This window comes from Diplodia seriata, assembly GCF_021436955.1.
Source record: "Diplodia seriata strain FDS-637 chromosome Unknown scaffold_9, whole genome shotgun sequence".
NCBI lineage: Eukaryota > Fungi > Ascomycota > Dothideomycetes > Botryosphaeriales > Botryosphaeriaceae > Diplodia > Diplodia seriata.
Window position 1 is genome coordinate 1,895,120 of NW_027117316.1, and position 15,002 is coordinate 1,910,121.

Consider the following 15,002-nt stretch of genomic DNA (forward strand, 5'->3'; position numbering starts at 1 on the left):
AGTATTACCAATAGCAAAAGAGGTATCTATGCATGTATAATACAAGCTCTGCCCGATCCCCCCTCCACACGCCAACCGAGAATGAAAGGAAAAAGCACATAACTCCATGGCGGGCGGCGCTGCAGCAGCAACGACCCGTCCAATCTCATCACCAAGATCCATTGTAGAGTGAGAGAGAGAGAGGAAGGGATATGGAGAGAGAGAGAGATAAATAGAGAGACGGGAAAACGTATACCAACGTGGGGTATTTGCTCTTCATGGACACGGAGGCCAAGAAAGAAGAAAAAAAAAACCATTGCAACAGAAACAAATGGAGACCAATACCTACCACCATATACAACTCAAACCCCTGTATAGAAAAAAAAAAGAAAAGCCACTCCAACAACAACCTTACACTCGCCGCCCCCCTTCACCCACCAGTCTAATCTGTCTACACCTTCCCCTTCCCCACCCCCGCAGCAGAAGAAGAAGCATCCTCCCCCTCATCCCCACTACCACTCCCATTAGCGCTACCCCCACTGCTTGTCGCGCTCCCGCCCCCACCACTGCCGGCGCTCCTCCTCGAGAAGCTATCCTTCATGATCAACTCCCCTCCATCATCATCGTCGTCGTCGTCGTCATCATCGTCATCGTCATCGTCGCTCCTTCCGGTGGTGCCGATGAACAGTTTGCTGAAGCGGCTGGGGTCGTTGTAGCGGTTGGTCCAATCGCCGTGGCCGGGGGGACCTCCACCGTTGTTGTTGTTGCCGGTTTGTTGTGGTTGTTGTTGTTGTTGGCCACCGGCGGCTTGTTGTTGTTGGTTCTGGTGTGACTGTTCTTGACCTTGCTGCTGTTGTTGTTGATGATGATCCTGCTCTTGCTGCTGCTGTTGCTGCTGCTCTTGCTCTTTCTGTTGGCGTTTCCGTTCGGCCAGTCGAGCGGCGAATTGGCGACGAGCGCGGGACGGGGGGATCTGGAGAGGCGCGGGGGCGGGGACGCCCGAGGACGAGGATTCAGGACTGCCGGCGGCATTGCTTGCGTCATCGGAATGGGTTGGCTGTTGGATGAGACAGAGAGTCAGCCTTGGCTCTCTCGACATGGCAAAGATTTCTTCCTTTTCGGTGATGAGGGCAAGATGGCTATGCGTATCAAGAATAAGGAGAGATGTGAAGAGTGTGTGTGTGAGAGAGAAAGATGTGTGGTCAGGCAGGACCACGGGTGGCAGGGATAGCAGAAGGCGCAAAGGTGAGGAATATATGGTAGGGTATTTTTCCGAAACATGCTCGTGCCACCGTTGTCATCCGTGGGTCGTCTACATTAATCTAAGGCAATAATACAGAGGAAAGGGGGAAGGAAAGAGATGGTGGTATCTCAACAGTGACCTCAGTCGTTTGCGCGCCCAGAGAGAAAGGATACACTGGCTATCGATGTTCGGTGGCATACATGCGACGTGCGGGGGACGTGGCTGGGCGGAGCAGCCAATCCAGCATCCCACCCGAGTGCACAGAGGTAGTGAAAACAACGCACCAACGCGGTAAGCGCACTGTATCATCGATACTCCATCTCAACGTCTTCAAATGAGAGTTCACCCACTTGGTCCGAGTCGCTCACATGCGGCGTCGTCTGCCGCTCGCCCTCGCCCTCCTCCATGTCCTCGTCTTCCTCGTCGCTTGAGTTGTTGAAGCCGCTAAGCAGGCTGCCGCCGCTGAGGCCGTATCCGCCGCCTGAGCCTGTAAGCTCCATGCTGTCCAGGCCGACAGATCCGTTTCCACCCAGGCCGGCACTGGCGAGCGACGAGTTGCCGAACCCTGAAGCTGCGTTGACAGCGTTGAGTACCGCCTGGCGCGGGCCCACTGCCATGTCTGGACGGACCCCTCCGAGAATGGCGTTGTCCCGCTCACGCGTCTCGGCCAGCGTGTGCTCGACATAGTCGGTCCACTGTTGGTTGATCACCTTCTCAAGAACCGACAGCGAAAGAAGCTCCGGCGGGTGTCTCTCAGTGAACTTGACCACCTCTTCTGCAATCAATGTTAGATGGCCCATGTAGCCCAGACGCATGTTGGTCTCGGCCTGAGACTTGTCACTGGCCTGCTGGCCTTCAATGATCCGCTCCGTGATCCTGCCAGTCTCGAACAAATCAATGGCCAGAGCACGGTTGTAGCCGCGCTCCATCTGTCCGTTGAAAACCTGCTGGACAACGTCGTACACAACGTTGTGCAGGAAGTTGTTCCACGGGAAGCGGAAGAAGAAATCCTAGATGCAAAGTTAGCGGCGAGTGGGCCGGGATACAAGCTGATACGTACGAGGATTGTCGGAACAACCCGGTGCTCAACAAACATGATCTTGAGCAAGTCGCCAACAACGGGTTGTCCGTCGACGTCAACTTCGAATTGCGACCGTTGTGAGCTCGAGAAATCAACAGGCTGTTCTGAGAGCAGCTCGTCCTCGGCGGGCGTGGTGCTCCTGGCTTCATCCGCGTTCTTGGGTCCCTCGCCGTTTTCAGGCTTCTTGGAGAAAAGAGGAGCGGGCTTGTCCTCAGGACGGGGCGAAATGGCTTCGGAAGTCTCGTTTGCCTCGGTGGTCTGATTGAGTTGCTGCGTCAAGAGAGACACAGGCTGCTTGCTGGCATCCGTCTCTCCCTCTGCCTTCTCGGTAGTCGAGGAATCCGTCATGGTAGCGTCCTCTTTCTTCTCCAGATCGAGGCCGCCAACCTTGTCCGTCAGGCCAGCAGCTGTTGGCGAGTCTGCTTCCTCACTTGCTGGTGCAGCGGCTGGCTTCTCTGACAACGGTTCATCGACAAGTTCGGGCTCTTTCTCAGTTTCCACGGTGCGAGGGGGGAGCTGGGGTGATCTCTCCAAAGGCTCGCCAATTTCGGCCTTGTCGCCCTCCTTAGCCGCTTCAGGCTCGGCTTCCGAGGCGGCAACTTCCTCAAAGTCCTCGTCCTTGACATTGTTCTGGACTTCGAGCTTCTTGACCTCCTCAGGAGCCTCGCTCGACGGAGCGCGAGCATGGTGGAAACCATGGCTGTCGACACTGGTGCCGAATTCATTGTCAAGCACCGAGTGCTCTTCGCCCTCTTTGGCGGATGTGAGCTTGCCTTCGGCCTTTAACCGCTCCCTGTCAGCATCTCTGGCTCTTACGGCAGCTTCGCTTCCGCGTTCATTCAAAAGAGCCATGTTGCTACAATGCAAAAGCTCTGCCATCAGCTCGCAAGTCTTGAACCTGTCGAACCCGAGAGGCTCTATCTTGCCGCCAAAGGCAGCCTTCAGTTCACGTTGCTTCGTGGTGGTGGTTCCATCTTCGTTGACAACCTTGTCGGTGGCGTTGTTGACCAGAGACATAAAGTCGGGTACGTGGTTCGCGAATTGGCGAAGGAGGGTTCCGAGATAAATGGGGTCGGAGCTTCGCGGAACCGGGCCCGTCTGGTTTTCCATGTCGTAATCCGAGTTGTTTTTCCGGATGACTTCGATAACAATGCCCACGCCAACTGTCAGAGGATTGCCACCACGGAGCATCTCAGTGATAAGACGCTTGATGCAAGAATCAGACACCAGCTGTCTCGTCAATTCATTTGGCCCAATCACAGTCTGATCCTGGGTGGTAGCGTTGGCAGAGATAGTGATGATGGCCTTCAGGAAATCGCCCGCCGATGTCTGGGCTGAAGCATTGTGGTCTGGAGACAAGAACGATAGGAGGGTGGGGATCAACTCGTGCTGCTGGAGCCACTGTAGCCAAGTGGTTAGCATCATCAAGGATTACGGAGCAGTTGGTACCTACGTCGATTATGCCCTGGCCCCCGTCAGCCTTCTCCAAGCTTATAATCTTCAGTAATAGATCCATGACCATGGGGCAGTCGACGTGCTGCAGCATGTCGGGCACGATGTTATCAATCGATTTGAAGAATTCAAGCATGTCATGCGTCTTGCGGTCCAGCAGGGACTCGTTGACCTTGGTGAAGTAGCCGGCTTGCACGGGGTCCAGCGGTGCAGGCTGCTTGAGATAATCCCAGAACCTGCGCAATGCAGTCTGGTTCTCGAGCACGGCCTCGGAGATGGACCAAACCTCGGACGACAGGATTTCGCAGGCGACATAGGCATACTTCAAGCGCTGCTTCTCCTCCTTGCCCTCTTCGTTCTCGCCAGAGTCGGACTTGATGGACCTTGACCGTGATCTCCTCTTGAAGAAGCCGCCGATATCCGCACCGCCCTTCTCGTCGCCTTCGCCTTCGGCTCCATTGTCGGATCCAGGTGACTGCTGTGGCGGCGGCGAGGGAGGGGCAATGACGAACTGCAGCAGGCGCTCCAGGATCTTGTCGTCGCGCAGATACTGTATCAGCTTGGAGTTTTGCTGCTTCAGCTCTTGGATCAAGTCCGACTCATCGAGCAGCTCTTCGATGGTGACATCGGGCTTGTCCAAGATGGAGTCGAGGGTGGAGATGTTGGCGTAACCGCCAAAGCGCCAGAACATGATGGCGATGTGACACGGCTATCGGGGCGGGATGGGTGGTGGTCGTGGGGTCGCAGCGGCGGTATCAACAAGTGGTTGCATGCGACAGCACAGCAGGCAGCGGAATGCGCGCCAACGCCGGGGGCAGTAGCGTGTATCTGTCGCGGCGATAGGCGTGTCAACGGCGGGCGGGCAATGGGGAATTTGTATGGCGGGGCTGAATGCGCGGCACCAGGGCAACGGGCGCAGGGCAGGCGCGCGATCTGGGGACGCTGGGGCTGAGATGGGGAGGGTGGAGTTTACCGAGTGAGGGTCGGATGGTGCCGCGGGCTGGGGTGGTGTGGGCAGCAGGCGCGGCCTTGAGAGCAGCGCGGTCTGGGGTGTGACAGACTCAGGTTGGCAGCCGGTCACAAGGCAGAGAGCGCTCCCCAATGTCCAGAAACGAGTGGGCGTGGGAAGAGCGCGGCATGCAGCTGGCGCAGCAGCGTGACGGGCAGCGCGGCCAGCGGGGGTGCGAGCGCGGCAGGCGGAGCGGAGAGGTGGGAAGCAGGGCAGCTGTCGCGGGCGCTGATGGAGACGAGAGTGTGGTGTCGCTGGTCGAGTTCGGCGCCGGCCCTGGATTCGGCGGCCGCGCCCCAGCCCAGCCCAAGCACCCCGGCTGTCCACGCGGATCCAAAGTGCCACCAGGCGCCCAAAGTGGTGGCCTCCACCCGCGACCACCACCGCCAGAACGCCGCTCTGGTTCCCGCGCCCTCCAGCAGCCCGTCCCCCACGTGGCCGCAGCACGCCAGCACCATCGTCCCAGCCCTGCAGCTTCCGCGCCCACTGCATCCCCCCCGCCGCCATGAATCGCCTGTTCGGCGCAAAGAGCACTGGCCCCAAGCCCACCCTGGGCGGCGCCATCCAGAATGCACGTCATGCCCTGCCCGCTGCCCGCTGCCCGCGGCCCGCACGCTGACCCTCTCGCAGGTCGACGGCCGCATCGAGACGATTGACGTCAAGCTCGCGAAGCTCAACGCCGAGCTGACGACGTACCAGCAGCGCCTGGCCAAGATGCGCGACGGCCCCGGCAAGACGGCCATCAAGCAGAAGGCCCTCAAGGTCCTGCAGCAGCGCAAGATGTACGAGTCCCAGCGCGACCAGCTGCAGCAGCAGTCCTGGAACATGGAGCAGGCCGGCATGATGCAGGACAACCTCAAGAACACCATGACCACCGTCGACGCCATGAAGACGACCACCAAGGAGCTGCGCAAGCAGTACGGCAAGGTCGACATAGACAAGATCGAGCGCATGCAGGACGAGATGGCCGATCTGATGGACATCGGCAACGACATCCAGGAGAGCATCAGCCGCAGCTATGACGTCCCCGAGGACGTCGACGAGGCCGAGCTGGATGCCGAGCTGGAGGCTCTGGGGGAAGAGGTGGAGCTGGACGCCATGAACGAGTCGGACGGCGTCCCGAGCTTCATGGTAGACGAGGCAAGGCCGCCGCAGTTCATCGACGAACCCCCCGAGCCGCAAGGCAAGGTCAAAGAGGCCGCCGGCTGAGACCACATGCCGGTTTCAGCCGAGCCTCCAGAACCTTGACTTCATGGGCCTGGCGTGACGGGTACACGGCGTGCTGAAAACGTGCTTGGGATGCTTGGCTTTGCAGCGCAGCCTGCACGCTTCCAGTTACGGCTTCTCGGCGCGCTGACGATGCGCGTGCCGCTTGCGCACCACCGCCGCTGCTGATAGCTCCTCAACAACCTGTAGGCGGGCGTGTTGCCTTTACCTCTGCAAACTGAGCTTTTTTCACACCTCCTCCCTCTGCTGCTTCTCGTGCTGCGTCTGGTTCCCTTGGCCTGGTGCGCGAAGAGGGTTGGGACAGATGACGACAAGAGCCAAGCCTTGTCCCCAAGAGCGGAGTGGGGTGGAGGCACGGGGTGGAAGTGGCAACGTGCCGAGTTTCCCGGCGCCCTCGCCTTCCACCGCACGCCCCGGCAAGCTCATTGGTTCCGCCGTGTGCCAAGAGGCGTAGACTGGTCTGGGACCTATCAAGCGGAACCGGACTTTTCCCCACCACTCCAAGCCAAGCCCCCCAGGAGCCAAACTACCCGATCCCAAGCCATCTACGCAGCGTGAACGCCTTGGCCTTGGGTCTGCTTGCGTCGTCGTCCCCGGTCTGCCATTGCCTCCGCCCTCCTGCGCCAAGCTCAACACGCGGAGGCTGCCTTGGCTTTCTTCATACTACAGGGAATGTCTCTTTGATAGGATGATGCGGTGGGCTCAACAATGGGACTATATAAAGAGCACTCGTGACGACATTCCATAATTACTCAATCCAAGACTTCCACCTTAAATTCACCCATATGGTCCTCTTGGACTTCTTCAGCCACTCAATCATCCCTCTCCGCCGACCAAAGTGATATCCTTCCCTCAACCACGCAAACCATCCCACACTTGAGCGGCACACAGATCTGACAGCAATGGGCTCCGGAAAGGGCTCCGAGGTACGGCAAGAGTACCCAAAGCACCCCTTCCAACTCTCCGTCGACCAGGCTAGGGAACACCTAGACGTCAACATCGAGCAAGGCTTGACTGCCTCTGAAGCCGCCTCGAGACGCAGCCAATATGGCGAGAACAAGCTCATGGGAGAGGGCGGGGTCAAATGGTACTCGGTCCTCCTGAAGCAAATCAGCAATGCGATGATCCTGGTATGCCACTCCCCTCCGAAGCTCTTCCAGACAGCCACTAACGACCACAGGTCCTCCTGCTGGCCATGGCGCTCTCGTACGGTGTGTCTGACTATGTCGAGGGTGGCGTTATCACCGCCGTCATCGTCCTCAATGTCGTCATTGGCTTCTATCAAGAGTTCCAGGCTGAGAAGAAGATGGACTCGCTCCGAGCCTTGTCTTCTCCCACTGCCACCGTCCTTCGCAACGGCGTCGTTGATGCAATCCCATCGGCCGAGGTCGTTCCCGGTGACATCATCCAGATCAAGACCGGAGACACCATCCCCGCCGACATTCGCGTCTTCGAAGCCATGAACCTCGAGTGCGACGAGAAAATCCTCACTGGAGAAGCCATTCCAGTTGCAAAAGACCCCGAGCATGACTTCACCAATGCCGGTGAACTTGAGACCGGCATTGGCGACCGCGTGAACATGGCTTACTCGTCCTCTACCGTCACCAAGGGCCGTGGTCAAGGTATTGTCGTCTTCACTGGAATGTACACAGAGATTGGTAAGATTGCTCAGTCCATGCAGGGCAAGAAGCGTAAGGACAATCGGTCCATGTCCAGGAAGAAGGGCGGCAACTTGCAGCCAGCCAAAGGACTCATCCTTAGGATTTATGACGCCATTGGCGCCTTCCTTGGCCTCACCATTGGCACGCCTCTTCAGCGAAAGCTGTCCAAGCTTGCGTATGTTCTGTTTGGCCTGGCCATCCTCTTGGCCATCATCGTGTTCGGCGTCAACAGATTCGACGTCACCAACGAGGTCGCCATCTATGCCATCTCGACCGGTATGTAGCCTTCCTGCCATCCCGTACAGCTCGCGCTAACAACCACTACTCTAGGCATTGCCATGATCCCCGAATCGCTCATCGCCGTCCTTACAATCACCTTCGTCAGCGGCATGACGTCGATGCGCAAGCGCCGTGTGCTCACCCGTAAGCTCAGCGCTTTGGAGGCTCTTGGTGGCATCACAAACATTTGCTCCGATAAGACTGGCACCCTGACCCAGGGTCAGATGGTCACTCGGAAGGCCTGGATCCCGGGAGTTGGCATCTACACGGTCAACAACTCCGAGGACGCGGCCAACCCTACACATGGTACAATCACGCTCGGCACAGAGAAGTCGCGAGCCGAGATGGAGGCGGAGAAGAGGTCTCGCCAAGAGAAGCTCGAGGCTGAACGTAGCGGCGGTGGCATCAAGTTCAAGGAGCCCAAAGAGAAGACTGAGCGCGATGAACGCCGCGGCGCGCATGACTTCGACGAGAAGTCTGATTCGGACGACATGGATCCGAAAGATGTCGAACTCGTCCCCGAACTCGATGCGTTCCTCCACTCCACTGCACTCTGCAATCTCGCTACTGTCCGCTACAACGACTCGGAGCAGAAATGGCAGACAACCGGCGACCCAACTGAAGTTGCGCTACAGGTCTTCGCCCGTCGCTTCGAGCTCGGCAAGAAGCAACTGGAAGGCGAACGTCGCTGGAAGCAGCTCACCGAGTATCCGTTTGACAGCACTGTGAAGCGCATGTCGGTCGTCTACAAAGTTCCTGACGATGGCAGCACCGTCATCTTCACCAAGGGTGCTGTTGAGCGCATTCTGGATCTCTGTGTCAACGTCGGCATCGGTGCGCACGAGACTGCCATCACTGACGAGGTCAAGGAGCAGATCCTTGAGCAAATGTCCCTTCTTGCTGACCAAGGTCTTCGTGTTCTTGCTATCGCGCGTCGCTCTTGGGCAGGTGAGCCCATCAGCGACAAGTCTGAGATCCCTCGTGAGGACATCGAACAGAACTTGACCCTCCTCGGTCTTGCCGGTCTCTACGACCCCCCTCGTCTCGAGACAAAGGATGCTGTTCGCGAGTGCACCAACGCTGGAATTCGTGTCCATATGCTTACCGGAGATCATCCTGGTACTGCCGCTGCCATCGCAAAGGAAGTCGGCATCATCCCCAAGGACATGAGCACCCTGCCCAAGGACGTCGCCGACAGCCTGGTCAAGACGGCTGCGGAATTCGACGGCCTGACAGACGACGACATCGACCGTATGCCGGAACTGCCACTTGTCATTGCTCGCTGTGCTCCCAACACCAAGACTCGTATGATTGCTGCTCTACATAGACGTGGAAAGTACGCTGCGATGACTGGCGACGGTGTGAACGACGGCCCATCGCTGCAAGCCGCCGACGTCGGCATCGCCATGGGTCTCGCCGGCTCTGATGTGGCCAAGGGCGCCTCCGATATCGTGCTAACGGACGACAACTTCGCAAGCATTGTTAACGCCATCGAGGAAGGTCGCCGCATGTTCGACAACATCCAACGCTTCGTTCTCCACCTGCTCACGTCCAACGTGGGTGAAGTCGTGCTCCTGGTCTGCGGACTCGGCTTCCAAGATGCCAGAGATTACTCAGTCTTCCCCCTCTCCCCACTCTCCATCCTTTGGATCAACATGCTCACGTCCGGCTTCCCCGCCTTCGGCCTCGGGCGCGAGAAGGCGTCGTACAACATCATGAGCCGGCCGCCGCACGACAACAAAAAGGGCGTCTTCACGTGGCAGATCATCAGCGACATGATCGTGTACGGGCTGCTGATGGGCATGCTGACGCTCTTCACCTTCGTCATCATCGTGTACGGGCCGGGCGACGGGGCGATCGGGCAGGACTGCAACAAGGCGTACAGCGCGGGCTGCGACGTCGTCTTCCGCGCGCGCGCCGCCGTCTTCGCCGAGCTGACGTGGCTCATCCTCATCTCGGCGTGGGAGATCAAGGGCATCCGCCGCAGCATGTTCCGCCTCGACCCCCGCTCCGACAGCCGCTTCCCCTTCTTCCGCGACGTGTGGGAGAACCAGTTCCTCTTCTGGGCCGTCACCCTCGGCTTCCTCGTCGTCTTTCCTTGCATCTACATCCCCGGCTTCAACACCACCGTCTTCAAGCACAAGGAAATCACGTGGGAATGGGCGCTCCCCGTCGTCGCCGTCTTCATCTTCGTCCTCGGCATGGAGCTGTGGAAGCTGGCCAAGCGCACCTTCGGCTGGTTCGCCGCGCCCGACGAGGACAAGGTGGACGGCCGGGCCATTGCGCGCAGGCAGCACGGCCCGCTGTCGCTGCGCCAGGGCTTCTTCTCCTTCTCGCGCACCAACTCGCTCGCCAAGGAGCCGTCGGCCGGCCAGGGCTCCGACCTGACCGCCGTCAACTCGGGCCAGAGCCCGCGCGGTGCCCTGGGTCCCGTCGGGAAGAAGGAGGAGGTGTGATGATGGCGCAGATGGGTTTCGATGACGTTCTGAGAGTAGGTAGTATGGAAGGGTTTGGACGTTTCCACCGTGATCGAGAAGGGTTTTTGCTTCGTTTTGTTCGATACCAGCGGCGCCGTGTACCGGCGCATCTCGTTTTTGATTATCGCTTTCATGTTTGGTTATTTCGTATGATACAGCACAGTTTCACGTAGATACGCGGTCGAGATGGCTAGTTGATGATTGATCTCACGTCAGCATAGGAAAACAATCAACTTCAAAAATACCTTGAGAACACTGCTGCCGAGCCGAGTCTACGTCACCGGTCCCCCGTTAGCAGATCATAGATCTTCCCATTATCACATGGACCTAAGTAATACGAGGCATGAGCAACTTCCATTTCTCCGAGCTTGAAGTCCCACGGAGAATTCAGTCTCGGCCGGATTTCTTACCATCAGACTTGCAGAATTGACCCCACATAGTAGTGGTAGTACACGGCAGTGGGGTGGATACCTAGGAGGCTGAGCCGCTCCCAGCCCCCTGGGTGGCGGGGTACATAGCATGCAAGGAAGGGCATTTTGGCACCGTCGCCGCGGCTGAATGACTTCACGGCGCAGGGGAACGAAGGGGTCACAAGAAAGTCGCACAGGGAGTGTGGGGGAATTGGTCCGATGAGGTAAGGCGTCGCTCGGCGCGCCTTTTGATTCCTGCACGTTCCGGAAGGGCCCTCCCCCCACATGGCGGGAGGGTCGAGTCGAGACCTGGCACGTCGGCGATGGCAAGTCGCGCTTCACGAACTGGCTACCTCATATCTGCGGTGTGCGGAAAGGGGTAGGAAGATGCTAGTTTTCGACCGGACCCGGGAGCGAAAGTCTGGTATTCTTAGCCATGTGGCGGGTATGGTGAAGCAACCGCGGCCAAAGTAGCATGCGGTAGATCGCAGTAGTGCAGATCGAGAGACTTGATGATGGACTCCAGCCTCCGGCGTCGGTGGTTGGGGAAAACAAGAAGCGGAGGGCCAGCAGAGTTCCGAAGCTCATCATCAGCCTTGCGAGAGACGGAAAGAGTTGCGGGCTGGAGGTGGAAGTTGCCGCTGAGGTCAGTGTGGATGGTAACAGCGTTGGGCAAGAGGAACTATAGAGATCTGGGGCCACGAGCTGCTTGGCAAACAGTGCGGCAGCCACAACCGCCCGCTTGTGGCGGGTTCCTGGGCGTAGGGAGAAAGGTTCAGCTGAGGACTGCTCGATACCGTATCATGTGGCTAGAGTGGTGGCAGTCGAGCAAAGCCACAGCAACCCAACGTCCGGATTGCGGCCCTTGCTCCCTTGGAATAAGATGAGATGCGGCAAAGACCGAGCAAACTAGCTGGACCGGACTTCACGATGTCAAATCATCAACGGCCCGAGCAGTACGATGCCGGATCGCAGCAATCGAGCGGCGGTGCATGCGGCGGTAGACAATCGATTGTAAGTAGGTAATGGCACCGATGATGGAGGAGAAGTGAGCGACCCCTTTTGCCGAGTTCGCCTAGTTAGTCAGTCTAGCCTAGGTCATCGTTGGCGGCGGGCCGGAAACACAAGCCGCTCGCGTGCAACACGACCGCATGCGAACCTCAGAATCTGCCTTCATGCCGGGGGGATGCGCATCCCTGCATGTCACGTCGGCAGATCGACAGCGGAGACGGACGGGCCGCCTTATCAACACTCACATCTTCAGCGGTGATGCTGCCCATCTGACACAGCGTGTTGAGCTCGCACGTAGGTTGACGGCATGCAGAGCTGATTCTTCGGCAGTCGAGCGGCGTGACATGGGTCTCGAGAGTATTGTTTGCGCGGCCGTAGTGGAGCTGGCTAAGAATGGCCATGCCGGTCCAGATTTGGCATCGTCGACTTCCCCATCTTAGCACAACGGCCCCTTTTCAGGAACCATCCTATCACCCGCACGAACCTTATCCCCGAAGCTTCTGTCCACTCACTCGCCGCGGAACCAAACCGTCAGCCTCGGCCCACCGACTACTGCAGGTACCGGCTCATTCGGTTCAAGCCATCGTCGGCATCGCCTGCTGTTGACCTCTACCACAGAATTGACCACCGAGCCCACCAGCTTTCGGAACTCATAGCTCTCTCCCGACACCGCCTCAAAAGAAAAAAAATGAGAGAGAGAGAAAAAAAAAAAAAAGGAAAAGGCCCGGCCGGGGTGAACGCTATGCTGTGGCTTGTAAGGCCGCGCTAAACGAGTCCCTGTGCGGATCCGTCCGCAAAGCACGTCGAGGTCCAGCCGGCAGTCTAGCTCCGGGCCAGCAACCTCGTGCATCGGCGTGGCGTTCGTCCACGATGCGGTCGAACTGTGCCTGGATCTGGGGCTCTGCCTATATGAAGCCTGCAGCGCCGCGCTGCCTATCACTTCTCGTCAGCAGCAGCAGCAACACCACTCTCTCTCCTGTCCTGTACAGCCCTTCCTTCTTCGCTCTTTGAAGAACGCCCACCACGCTCCCTGAAGCACCAACCGTCACTTTCGTCGCCATGAGGAACACTGTCCTTGCTCTGTCCGCTCTCGCGGGCACCGCTCTCTCCAACCCCCTGGTCACCGGCCTGGACTTCGCCCAGATCAACGACGTCGTCGCCACCGCCATCACCACCGGCGCTCCCATCGTCGCCTCGGCCACCAGCAGCTATGTCGGCGCCTCCGCCATCGATGCCGCCAGCGCCGCGGCCACGGTTGCCGTCAGCGCTGCCGTCAAGGTGAAGCGCCATTTCTACACTTCCACCTCCACCACCTCCTGCACGACCTCGACCTCGACCAGCTCCAGCAGCGCTTCCACCTCGGTCGTCGCCGTGACCACCTCCACCAGCACCAGCGCCGCCGCCGCCGTCGTCCTGCCCACCAGCACCTCCCTCTTCTGCACCTCGCTCGCCACGGGCGCCGGGCCCATCCCCACGCCCGACTCGGCCTCGGCCTTCCAAGCCTACGCGCCCTTCCACGCGTCCGCGACGGCGCAGGCGGCCGCCGCCGCGCTGCCGACCAACTACGACCTCAGCTTCACCGACCTCGGCGGCGCGACGCAGCTGAGCACGTACCTGACGTACAAGACGCTGGCCAGCTACAGCGCCAAGGACTGCGCCGCCTTCTGCGACGCGACGGCGCTGTGCACGGGTTTCAACATCTACTTCGAGCGCGACCCGACCATGGACGGCAACACGGGCGCGTGCCTCGACGCCGCGCTCGCGTCGACGACCAACATCAAGTGCGCCCTCTTCGGCGGCAGCGTGTCGGCCGCGTCCGCCACCAACGCCGGCCAGTACCGCAACGCGTTCCAGGTCGTCGTCGCGGGCTCCAACGGCTACAGCAAGAAGGCCGCGGCCGTGTCGCCGCCCGACTGCAACGCCGGCTCCGCCAACGCCGGCTGGAAGGCGGGCCAGACGTGCCGCGGGTCCGGGGTCATGGTCAGGGCCGGCGCCCTCGTCGGCCAGCGCTTCTTCGCCGGCCCGTACAACCCGGCGCAGTGCGCGGCGTACGCGGAGGCGCAGACGGCCAAGAATAAGGCGGCTGCTGGCTGGTGGAGCCTGTTCCGCTACCAGCCGTGCAACTCGTTTAATGCTGTCGCTCTCGTTAAGAATGGCCGCTCTGTCGGCACTTACTGCTCGCTGTTCAATGTTGATGTTTCGGCCCAGACGTGCAGTTACGCTGGTGGCAGGTCTGGCGCCGATAGCTTCGAGGTGTCGTTGTCGCACAACTACGCCTGCAAGAACTATGATAACGGTAACCTGCTCTGGTAAGCCTGAGGGGTCTGATTGAGAGCGAACGAATCGGGATCGATGGGATGGCGGGACGCTAATGAAACGGGTAATGGGAGTGCGAGGTGTGGGGGTTGATTGGCGGAAGAGAAGGACTGGACATGGGATGGGACTGAGTGATTTTTATTTGACGCATCTGACTTACGAGTAGAGACGGTCCCTACAGTTCAGCACTTGATAGACTTGATGTTAATATTTAATGCAATCAAAAATCTGTACATGAAGAAAGCCCATTTGATGACTGCGGTTGTTGGTGATGTCGCGATTGACTGATTCCCTAAGAAGGGGAAACTGGCAAGAACAAGCTGTTTGGAAATGAAGACTTTCAAAGACTCCGACCTCCTGTCGCTGGTTGTGTACTTGCGCAACTATCCATGCTGGGGGGTCAGTGCTGGTATCATGCACGTGTCTGGTCCCAGTTTCACAAAAGTTATAAAAGGTTTCCCACCACCGGAGTATTGCAACTACCAAACTTGGTTACGTTTTTGACACGTATCTCGAGCGTCGAGCACGAATAGCGCATACTGCCTTGGCTATATCTTCCCAATCCACGCACTCCGAAGGTACAGTCTTCCTGGGATAGCCCGGCACAACCGCTGACATTGTCGGAAAATGATGCAGACGCAGCACTTGATGATAATGCTGCCTCAGGACTCCATCAAATGATTCCGACGATCGGCAGCATTAGTACGTCGGTGTCTCTCATCCGCCTTCCCGAGTCGCTCAATTCTTCCTCGGAAGGTAAAGGTACGTACAGAAGCCAGCGGACCGCGAAGGGGACCACAGTGACGACGTATGCAGTGTAGATGCAGTGGCGCGGTGAACAGCTTCTAAGCATCTAC

The 15,002-nt window shown here is 58.7% G+C and overlaps 5 protein-coding genes across 5 annotated transcripts; 3 read left to right on the plus strand and 2 right to left on the minus strand.

Annotated features, from left to right (window-relative positions):
* Positions 1–430: 430 nt before the first annotated feature.
* SIT4_2 (sporulation-induced protein) lies at positions 431–1,280 on the minus strand (the record flags this gene model as incomplete). The annotated part of the gene is made up of 2 exons (XM_066780403.1): positions 431–1,036; positions 1,272–1,280. The coding sequence occupies 2 exons, from the start codon at positions 1,278–1,280 to the stop codon at positions 431–433; spliced, it is 615 nt and encodes a 204-aa protein (XP_066629632.1).
* Positions 1,281–1,527: 247 nt separating this feature from the next.
* SIT4_3 (sporulation-induced protein) lies at positions 1,528–4,446 on the minus strand (the record flags this gene model as incomplete). The annotated part of the gene is made up of 3 exons (XM_066780404.1): positions 1,528–2,232; positions 2,283–3,704; positions 3,757–4,446. 3 exons carry the CDS (start codon positions 4,444–4,446, stop codon positions 1,528–1,530), a joined length of 2,817 nt encoding a protein of 938 aa, XP_066629633.1.
* An 887-nt stretch (positions 4,447–5,333) lies between these two features.
* VPS60 (Vacuolar protein-sorting-associated protein 60) lies at positions 5,334–5,973 on the plus strand (the record flags this gene model as incomplete). Its single annotated transcript, XM_066780405.1, has 2 exons — positions 5,334–5,339; positions 5,395–5,973. 2 exons carry the CDS (start codon positions 5,334–5,336, stop codon positions 5,971–5,973), a joined length of 585 nt encoding a protein of 194 aa, XP_066629634.1.
* Positions 5,974–6,893: 920 nt separating this feature from the next.
* cta3 (potassium/sodium eff) lies at positions 6,894–10,387 on the plus strand (the record flags this gene model as incomplete). The annotated part of the gene is made up of 3 exons (XM_066780406.1): positions 6,894–7,121; positions 7,172–7,928; positions 7,983–10,387. The coding sequence occupies 3 exons, from the start codon at positions 6,894–6,896 to the stop codon at positions 10,385–10,387; spliced, it is 3,390 nt and encodes a 1,129-aa protein (XP_066629635.1).
* Positions 10,388–12,888: 2,501 nt separating this feature from the next.
* On the plus strand, positions 12,889–14,142 carry SLS55_009002 (uncharacterized protein; the record flags this gene model as incomplete). Its single annotated transcript, XM_066780407.1, has 1 exon — positions 12,889–14,142. The coding sequence occupies one exon, from the start codon at positions 12,889–12,891 to the stop codon at positions 14,140–14,142; it is 1,254 nt and encodes a 417-aa protein (XP_066629636.1).
* Between the last annotated feature and the right edge of the window lie 860 nt (positions 14,143–15,002).